Source organism: Ovis aries, chromosome 21 (genome assembly GCF_016772045.2).
Source record: "Ovis aries strain OAR_USU_Benz2616 breed Rambouillet chromosome 21, ARS-UI_Ramb_v3.0, whole genome shotgun sequence".
In the NCBI taxonomy this organism is placed as follows: Eukaryota; Metazoa; Chordata; class Mammalia; order Artiodactyla; family Bovidae; genus Ovis; species Ovis aries.
This window is the reverse complement of record NC_056074.1, coordinates 24,371,827-24,382,453: the sequence shown is the minus strand read 5'-3', so window position 1 is coordinate 24,382,453 and position 10,627 is coordinate 24,371,827. Positions and strand designations below refer to the sequence as shown.

The following is a 10,627-nucleotide window of genomic DNA, read 5'->3' as shown; positions in this document are numbered from 1 at the left end:
TGTATGCCTCAGGAAACTCAAACAGGCTCTGAATCAACCTAGAAGGCTAGGATGGGGAGGGAGATGGGAGGGAACTTCAAAAGGGAGGGGATATATGTATACCTATGGCTGACTCATGCTGAGGGTTTGACAGAAAACAGAAAAATTCTGTAAAGCAGTTATCCTTCAATAAATAATAAATTAATTTTAAAAAATAAAGGAAGGAAATTGACTCTGGATGGATGCTACTAGATGGATGAAGCTTGAGGAGATTATGTTAAGTGAAATAAGCAACCACAAAAAGATAAATAACTGCAGAATTCCAGCTATACAGGGTGTTTAGAGTAGTTAGATGACAGATAAGAAGGTAGGAAGTTGTTTGCCAGGGGCTGGGAGAGAAGAAGATATGTTTGTTACTCACTCCTGGTGTCCAACTCTTTGTGACACCAGGGACTGTAGCCCAACAGGCTCCTCTGTCCAAGGAGTTCTCCAGGCAAGAATACTCAAGTGGGTTGCCATTCCCTTCTCCAGAGGATCTTCCCAACCCAGGAATTGAACCTGGGTCTCCCACATTACAGCCAGAGACTTCTTTACTGTCTGAACCACCAGGAAAGACCCAGGGAAAGAGAGACTGTTGTTTAATGTATATAGTTTCCTTCTGCAAGATGAAAAAGTCCTGAAGTTTGGTTGTGCTATAGCATGAATATACATAGCACTACTGAACTGTATACTCTAAATGGTTAAGATGATAACTTTAATGCTTTGTACTGCTTTTCCACTATTTAAAAATGAGGCTCCTTTGGAATAGACATGTACACACTGCTGCATTTAAAATGGATAATCTACTGCATAGCACAGGGAAGTCTCCTCAATGTTATGTGGCAGCCTGGACAGGAGGGGAATTTGGCGGAGAATGGATACATGTATAGGTATGGTTGAGTCCTTTTGCTATTCACCTGAAACTATCACAACATTATTAATCAACTATACTCCAATATAAAAAAAAAAAGTTAAAAACACTTTAAAAATAAATAAAAAGAAGCCTCCTTATCTGGTTCTCACATATCCTGGGATTTTTGAGTTTGCTAGTTCTCTCTTTTTTCTTATAAGTTCATCTACTCTTGAACCCACTCAAATCACTGTGGAATTGCTGAATACCTCAGTCTGGTGTTTGGTGTGTGCAGAGAAAAATCTAGTCTAAGGTAGGCTCCACTGGGGTATGCCTGGAGTTATCATTAGCGCCCTTACTCCTTACCAGACAGAGTGAAATGTGATTGCTTTACAAGTATTATCTAGTTTACGTGAAAAAATGCTGAGATTATTTTACTTAAGGTGAAACAGGGCTTAGGGATGCTGGATAAATTTCTGTGAATTTCACAGGTTTTTGTAAATAGAATTAGAATTCCATCTCAAATCCGTTTGCAGCTATCCTCAACATAGCAATTTTGCAAAAATTTTGAAAGTAAGTATTTGACCATTTACATACATACACCAAGGCTTCCCTACAGTTCAGTGGTAAAGATTCCACCTGCAGTGCAGAAGATGCAGGTTTTGTCTCTGGGTCAGGAATATCCACTGGAGGAGGAAATCGCAACTCACCCCAGTATTCTTGCCTTGGAAATTCCATGGACAGAGGAGTCTGGTGGGCTACAGTCCATGGAGTCAAAAAGAGTCAGTGACTGAGTACACATACACACAGCACATACACATACACACAAACACACACACACACACACACACACACACACACACACACACCCCAAAACATCTTACCTCACTTTGTTTTTCCTTTCAATACCTCATATTATCTCTTATTCCTGTCCTCGAACCATGCAAGCAGTCTCCTTATCTTTTCCCCACATTACTCAATGTCTTATATTTTAATTTAATTTTCCTTCCAAGCCTTCCTAACCCTAATTTTAACCTTAACCCTGCATATACACTTACAGACCAAGGTCAGTTTAATGGTGTTTACATCCTAGGCTCGATTCTACTGACAAAGATCTGTACAGTCAAAGCAATGGTCTTCCCAGTGGTCACATACGGTATGAGAGCTGGACCAGAAAGAAGCCAGAGTGCCAAAGAAATGATGCCTTCAAACTCTGGTGCTAGAGAAAACTCGTGAGAGTCCCTTGGACAGCAAGGAGATCAAATCAATCAATCTTAAAGGAAATCAACCCTGAATACACATTGGAAGGACCGATGGTAAAGCTGAAGCTCCAGTATTTTGGTAACCTGATGCGAACTGCCAATTTTTGGAAAAGTTCCTGATGCTGGAAAATATTGAGGTCAAGAGAAGGTGTCAACAAAGGGTGAGATGGCTGGATGGCAACATGAATGCAATGGACATGAACTTTGGCAAACTCTGGGAGATCATGAGGGACAGGGAGGTCTGACATGCTGCAGTCCATGGGGTCACAAAGAGTTGGACACAACTGAGTGACTGAACAACAACAACAGCTTCGTAGTTAAAGGTATGGTTATCATCTTCTTTATTTGTACAGATTGTACAGTTTTCTTCAAGTCAGTCTCCATGCTTCAAAGTATTAAAAATAATCAAGGATAAATAGGATGGTAGGAATACTCACTTTAATAACCTTTTATCATTAGTTAGATGTGCAACAAAACTATTGTTTACTTTTCAAATTGAAATTCCAGATGTATCTGGAATAATGTAGCTACCTAAATATGACTAAGATGCCACTTACTATAAAAAATAAATTTCAAATTATAGCTTAAAATTCTATATGACCTCTTAGAATGTTTCTTCCCCATTTTCTCCTGGCTTAGGCCTTTATTTCCTCTACCCTTTGGAGGACTGCCCAACTCTATTCCATTGTACCCATAACCTGTCCACAGAGCTGGGCATGAGATTCAGCCCCAAAAATCAGATTTGAATCTGAGACTCCCAGAAGCAATGGATGGTTGAGTCTGAATCAGCTGATGGCAGGGCCCTGAGGATGCACCACAAGTTCTTACTGCTGAGGAGCTGCCCTAGTTCCTAGCCTTCCATGAGCCCAGTTTTTCATCAATTTGTTTAGTTTTCTAAGCTACCACAGTTACTATTTCTTGCAGTAAATCAATCCTATTGACACAAGTACCAAAATAATATGTATGTATATATGTATGTGTTAGTTGCTCAGTAGTGTCCGACTCTTTGCAACTCCATGCACTATAGGCATCAGGATCCTCTGTCCATTGGATTTTCCAGGCAAGGATAATGGAGTGTGTTGCCATTCCATTCTCCAGAGGAAATCCCAACCCAGGAATCAAACTTGGGGTCTCCTGCACTGAAGGTGGATTCTTTACCATCTGACTCACCAGGGAAGCCCCAAAATAGCATAATTCATTAATTAAAACAACACATACACATGAAAAAGCAGTAAATACATAAATGTACCTATAAATATGTGATATATGTGCCAAATGAATTTTTAAATTATATTATTATTCCACTGAAGTGTATTTTACAAAGATAATCATGAAAGATTTCATCTTTAATCAGTTTCCTTCTCTTTCTGTCTTGTTGCTAAGGTGTAATTATACCAAGCAGTTAATTGCTTCCTTGCTTAGTAGGCTCTCTGACTTGGGAGATTAACACCCAAAGGAAGACCAAGGTTACTTAAAGCTTGTTTGGAAATTATTGCAGTTCTTAGAGTCAAAAAGGAAATTATATTGCAAGAAAGAAAAGCACACAGATTTTTGACATTCCGTTTGAAAGTGATGGGAAAAAAGAAGAATTCTGGAGATCTACCAGCAGACTGCAAGTGGATGAAAATTCAGCAGGACAAGACTGCTTCCTTTTCCTGCAGTAGGAAAGAAAAGTGACATTCAACTCAAATAGCACCAGCCAGTTATGTTCCCTCTTTGCCTTGTTAGTTCCCAAATTTTGTGCTATATTTTTTAAAAAATATTAACTCTCACCCTCTCCCACCCATAATAATCACCAAAATAAAATAAAGTAAGAACAGAACTAGAGCTAAATAGGGTTTTAGGCAGTGGAATTCATGGATTGATCTATGATTCAATGACTTCACTGTTTTGGAAAATTAAAGCAATTTGGAAAAGATATGAGATGTGTTCAAAAATGAAAATTGGAAAGGAGTCTCTAATATGCGTACTCCTGGGCTGTCTACTGCCATAAAGTTGTTGTAGTTTAGTCGCTAAGTCCTATCTGACCCTTTCGTTACCCCATAGACTATAGCCTGCTAGGCTTCAGTGTGTGTAGGATTTTCCCAGTAGGAATACTGGAATGGGTTGCCATTTCCTTCTCCAGGGGATCTTCCAGACCCAGGGATCGAACTCAAGTCTCCCACTTCTCCTGCACTGCAGGTGAATTCAATACAACTGAGCCATCAGAAAAGTACTTCCTAGCCCCTCAATGTCCTTGGTAGAATTTCTAATTAACCTCATCATCTTGGTGTTTAAACAAAGGTTCTAGTTGTTAGTGTCACTAAGTCATGTCTGACTCTTATGCCATCCCATAGACTGTAGCATGACTGTCTCCTCTACCCTCCACTATCTCCCAAAATTTGTTCAAGTCTATTGAGTCATTGATACTATCTAACCATCTCACTCTCTGCCACGCTCTTCTTTTTCCTTCAATCTTTCCCAGCATCAGGGTCTTTTCCAATGAGTTGGCTCTTCAGATCAGATGGCCAAAATTTTTCAGCTTCAGCAACAGTCCTTCCAGTGAATATTGAGAATTGATTTCTTTTTGGATTCAGAGTGACGATGAATGTATTGGTATTCTGTCTATTGTGTCTGTCACAGTCTCCGCAGTCATGCTTTCCTGTCTTTTGTCTCCCCTAGACCTTCCTCCCAAGAACATGAGGAATCACACAGAGCTGAATGAGTTCATCCTACTGGGAATACCTCAGACAGAGGGACTGGAGACTGTGCTCCTTCTCATCTTCTCATTTATTTACCTCTTCACCCTGCTGGGAAATTTGCTCATTCTTCTAGCAATTGTCTCCTCCTCAACCCTTCACACTCCCATGTACTTCTTCTTGGGACTCCTATCGATTTTGGACATGCTGTTCCCTTCTGTCACCTGTCCCAAGATGCTATTCTATCTCTCTGGCCAGAGCCGAGCTATATCTTATAAGGGATGTGCTGTTCAGCTCTTCTTCTATCATTTCCTGGGTTCTATGGAAGGCTGCCTCTATTCTGTGATGGCTTATGATCGCTTTGTTGCCATCTGTCACCCACTGAGGTATATGCTCATCATGAGACCTGGAGTCTGTGTTGGTTTGGTCATGACAGCTTGGTTGGTAGGTTGTCTTCAGGCCACTATCCTGACATCCTTTACCTTTCAGCTACCCTACTGTGGCCCCAATAGAGTGGACCACTTCTTCTGTGACATTCCTGCTGTCTTACCCCTGGCTTGTGCTGATAGCTCCCTGGCCCAGAGAGTGGGTTCCACTAATGTTGGCTTTCTGGCTTTAAAACTTTGGTTGAGTATTTGTGCCTCCTACACACGCATTGGGATTGCCATTTTGAGGATCCATTCAGCAGAGGGCAGGCAGAAAGCTTTCTCTACCTGCAGTGCCCACCTCACTGCCATTCTCTGTGCCTATGGACCTGTAATCATCATCTATCTGCAGCCCACACCCAACCCTTTTCTCAGTGCCACGGTGCAAATATTAAATAATATTGTCTCACCCATGCTGAACTCATTAATCTATTCTTTAAGGAACAAGGAGGTGAAAAGCTCACTAAAAAGGATATTCTATAATGTAGTATTTACTGCTCTGGACTAAATTATGAGTTTTGTGAAGGATTTTAGATTTATTGTCTTGTAACACCATTCTCCTATTTCTTCTTTTTTTAAAAAATAATTATTGTAGTATAGCTTTTTTGTGTTCATTTCTTCTGTACCTTAAATTAATCAGCCATACCCATGCATGTGCTAAGCTGCATCAGTCATGTCCGACTCTTTGCAACCCCATGGACTATAACCTACAAGGCTCCTCTGTCCATGGGCTTCTCCAGACAAGAATACTGGAGTGGGTTGCCATTTCCTATTCCAGGGGATCTTCCTAACCCAGGGATCAAACTCATGTCTCCTGTATCTCCTCCATTGGCAAGTGGGTTCTTTATATCCACTCATATATCCCTTCTTTTTTGGATTCCCTTCCCATTTAGGTCACCGCAGGGCACTGAGTAGAGTTCCTTGTGCTACAGTGTAGGTTCCTATCAGTTATATATCTTACACATAATATCAATAGTATTTATATGTCATTCCCAATCTCCCAATTCATCCCACCACCACTCCCCATTTTCGACTTGGTAGCCATATATCTATTCTATACCTGTGTCTCTATTTCTTCCCTGCACATAAGATAATCTATTTCTTCTTTTTTGTTTGCTTTATTTTAATTTTTTTTCATTTTTTGTTGGAGTATAGCCAGTCAACTATGTTGTGATAATTTCAGGTGAACAGCAAAGGGACTCAGCCATTCATATATACGTATCACTCTCCTCCAAACTCCACTCCCTTTTAAATGAATAAATAGATCATAGAAAATGCTTCCTCACATTTGTCTTATTCACTGTTGTATCCACAGGACATGGCTCAATGATCTTGTAAGTGCTATATATGAGTTTATTAAGTGAATGAATGGGTATCACTTAACCTTTTAAATTTGATGTAATTGCATTTTTATTTATGATGAACATAAACATAATTTCAATAACTGGGAAACAGAACAACCATGTACACTGAAATAAATACATATCCTCTTAAAGTTGAGGAAATGTGAAAACCAAATCTGAATGAACTCTAACCACTTTTTCTCAATTCTCAAATCAGTGTTGTGATGGCTGGCATTGATTGCAAAACAGTTAAATCAGTTTAAATCTTTCCTGTATCTAATACTTTAGTATAGCACACAACAAAAAATTTTATTTAAAACATACATGCTCACACACACAAGCAAACACCAGTTCTTAAAATGTGTATAGCGGACTTTTGGACTCAGAGGGAGAGAGAGAGGGTGGGATGATTTGGGAGAATGGCATTGAAACATGTATACTATCATGTAAGAATCTAATCGCCAGTCTATGTCCTATGCAGGATACAGCATGCTTGGGGCTGGTGCCCAGGGATGACCCAGAGGGATGTTATGGGGAGGGAGGTGGGAGGGGGATTCATGTTTGGGAACGCATGTACAACCGTGGTGGATTCATGTCAGTGTATGGCAAAACCAATACAGTATTGTAAAGTAAAATAAAGTAAAAATTAAAATTAAAAAAAAAATCTCACTCCATCAACAACACAACAACAAAAACAAAGAACTTGATTCCAAAAAGTGGGCAGAAAACCTCAACAGACATTTCTCCAAAGAATACATACAGGTGGCTAATAAACACATGAAAAAATGCTCAACATCACTCATTATTAGAGAAATGCAAATCAAAACTACAATGAGATATCATACACTGGTCAGAATGGCCATCATCAAAAGATCTATAACAGTGAAAGCTTGGAGGAATGTGGAGTAAAGGGAACCTTCTTGTACTGTTCTTGGGAATGTAAACTGATATGGATACTCTATAGGGCAGTATGGGGATTCCTTTAAAATTATGAATAAAATTACCATATGATCCAACAGTTCCACTACTGGGCATATTCCCTGTGAAAACCATAATTGAAAAAAAAAAACACAAGTTCTGAAATATTCATTGCAGCACAATTTACAATAGCACATGGAAGCAGTCTTTATGTCCATCAACAGATGAATGGATAAAGAAGCTGTGTTACATATATACAACAGAATATTACTCAACCATAAAAAGAATGAATTTGAGACAGTTCTAATGAGATGGATGAACCTAGAGCCTATTCTACACAGTGAAGTAACTCAGAGAAAAATGCATCTCATATATTCATGAGAATATATGGAATCTAGAAAGCTGGTACTGATGAACCTATTTGCAGGGCAGCAATGGAGATGCAGACATAGAGAACAGACTCATTGACATAGAGGCAGGGAATGAGTGGTGGGACGAACGGAGGGAATAGCATGGAAACATATACATTATCATGTGTGAAATATATAGACAGTGACAACTTGCTGTATGATTCAGGGAGCTCAGAAAGATGCTCTGTGACAACCTAGAGGGACAGGATGGGGAGGGAAGGAGGAAGGAGGCTCAAGAGGGAGAGAACATATGTATACCTATGGCTGATTCATGTTGATGTATGGCAGAAACCAACACAGTATTGTAAAGCAATATTCCTTCAATTAAAAATAAATTTTAAAAAAACCAAGTAACTTGATTTAAAATGGTGTAAAGGACTTAAAAGACACTCTGCTAGGTAAATGCAAATCAAATTCACAATAAGATGTCACTCAAAGCCATTAAAATGGCTTTTACTAAAAAAAAAGGTGAGGGGGAAATGTGGAGAAATTGGAACCATTGTGCACTGTTGGTGGAAACTATAAAATGGTACAGCCACTATGGAAAACAGTGTGGAGATTCCTCAATATAAATTTAAAACTAACATTACCCTATGATTCACCAATTATACTTTTGAGTATAGATCCAAAAGGGTTCTGAATATTCATATTTAATATGAATGGCATGTTCAAAGCAGCATTATTCACAATAAACAGACAAGAGGTGAAAGCTGTTCATGTCCATTAACAATAAATGAATAGTCAAAATGTGGTATATACATACATGAAATATTATTCCCACTTTAAAAGGGAAGGAAATTGACCCAATTGGATGCTACTAGATGGATGAAGCTTGAGGAGATTATGTTAAGTGAAATAAGCAGCTACAAAAAGACAGATACTGTAGGATTCCAGCTATACTGGGTGTTTAGAGTAGTTAGACGACAGATAAGAAGGTAGGAAGGTGATTCCCAGGGGCTGGGGAAGAGGAAGATAGATTGTTGTTTAATATATATAGTTTCCTTTTGCAAGATGAAAATGTTCTGAAGTTTGGTTGCACTGTAGAATGAATACATATAGTACTACTAAACTGTATACTTAAAATGGTTAAGATGGTAAATGTTATGCTTTATATTGCTTTTCCACCATTTAAAAATGAAGCTCCTTTGGGAAGGACATGTACACATTGTTATATTTAAAATGGATAATCTACTGTATAGCACAGGGAACTCTGCTCAATGTTACGTGGTAGCCTGAACGGGACAAAAGTTTGGGGGAGAATGAAAACGTGTATATGTATGGCTGAGTCCCTTTGCTGTTCACCTGAAATTATCACAACACTGTTAATCAACTATACTCCAATATAAAATAAAAACTTTTTCAAAAATAAATACAAAGAAGCCTCCTTATCTGATTCTCACATATCCTGGGATTTTTGAGTTTTCTAGTTCACTCTTTTTTCTTATAACTTCATCTACTCTTGAACCCACTCTTAAATCACTGTTACTTTGTTGAATACCTCAGTCTGGTGTAGGCAGAGAAGAGTCAGAAATCCAGCATAAGGCAGACTTCAGGGGGTCTTCTTGGAGTTATCATTTGTGTCCTAACTCATTACCAAACACCGTGTAATGCACTTTCTTCACAAGTATTACCTAGTCTATCTACAAAAAGTGCTAGATCACATTACAGAGGTAAAACAAGTCTTAGGAATGTTGTGTAAATTTCTGTAAATTTACAGTCTTTTTGTGGATAGGATAAGGATTCCATCTCAAATCATCATGCAACTATACTCAATATAGCAATTTTGCTGAAATTCTTAAAATACATATTTGACCTTTTACATAAACACACCAAAACCTCTTACCTCAGCTTTTTTTCCTTTCATCATCCCTGATATATGAGAATATTCCCATATTATTTCTTATTCTTGCGTTAAGCCCTCCAAGCACCCCTCCTTCTTATACTTCCTTTCTTTCCCTCCAGTTATTCAATGCCTTTTCCATTTTCTATTTATTTTTTCTTCCTAGCCTTCCTCACTCTAGTGAAAGTGACAGTCGCTCAATCAAGTCTGGCTCTTTGCGACCCCATGACTCGAGTCTGCATGACACTCCTCTGTCCCATTGAATTCTCCAGGCAAGAATACTGGAGTTGGTAGCCATGCCCTTCTCCAGATCTTTCCAACCCAGGGATTGAATCCAGGTCTCCTGCACTGTAGGCAGTTTCTTTACCATCTGAGCCACTAGGGAAGCCCTCTCCTGACTCTAATTCTAACCCTAAATACATGGTTACACATCAAGGTCAATTTAATGGTGTATATTCCCTAGTCAAAGGCATTGTTACCATCTTGTTTTATTTGGACAGTCTGTACAGTTTTTTCAAGTCGATCACCATGCTTCAAAGCATTAAAGATAATCAGAGATAAATAGGATGGTAGAATCATTAACTTTGACATCCTTTTAGCATCAGCTAGATGTGCAATAAAAATATTGTTTACTTTTTAAGTAGAAATTCCAGATGTACTTAGAATAATGTAACTACCTAAGTGCCAAGTACAATAAAACACATACTTCAAATTATAGCTTAAAATTCTTTTCCACCTCTTAGCATGTTTCTTCCTCCCTTTTCTCCTAGCTTAGGCCTCTATTTTCCCTACCCTTTGGAGGACTGCCCATTTCTGTCCCACTGTACCCTGTACCCTGGCCACAGAGGTGGGCATGAGATTCAGCCAAGAAAATCAGATTTGA

At 38.8% G+C, this 10,627-nt stretch overlaps 1 protein-coding gene across 1 annotated transcript; it reads left to right on the top strand.

Moving 5' to 3' along the window:
• Positions 1 to 4,808: 4,808 nt before the first annotated feature.
• Positions 4,809 to 5,741, top strand: LOC101104104 (olfactory receptor 10N1-like). The gene has a single exon (XM_012102288.3). The coding sequence runs from the start codon at positions 4,809 to 4,811 to the stop codon at positions 5,739 to 5,741; it is 933 nt and encodes a 310-aa protein (XP_011957678.3).
• Positions 5,742 to 10,627: the final 4,886 nt, after the last annotated feature.

Excerpts from the sequence above, each read along its gene's own strand:
- LOC101104104 (XM_012102288.3), top strand. The coding sequence starts at position 4,809 with ATGAGGAATCACACAGAGCTGAATGAGTTCATCCTACTGGGAATACCT.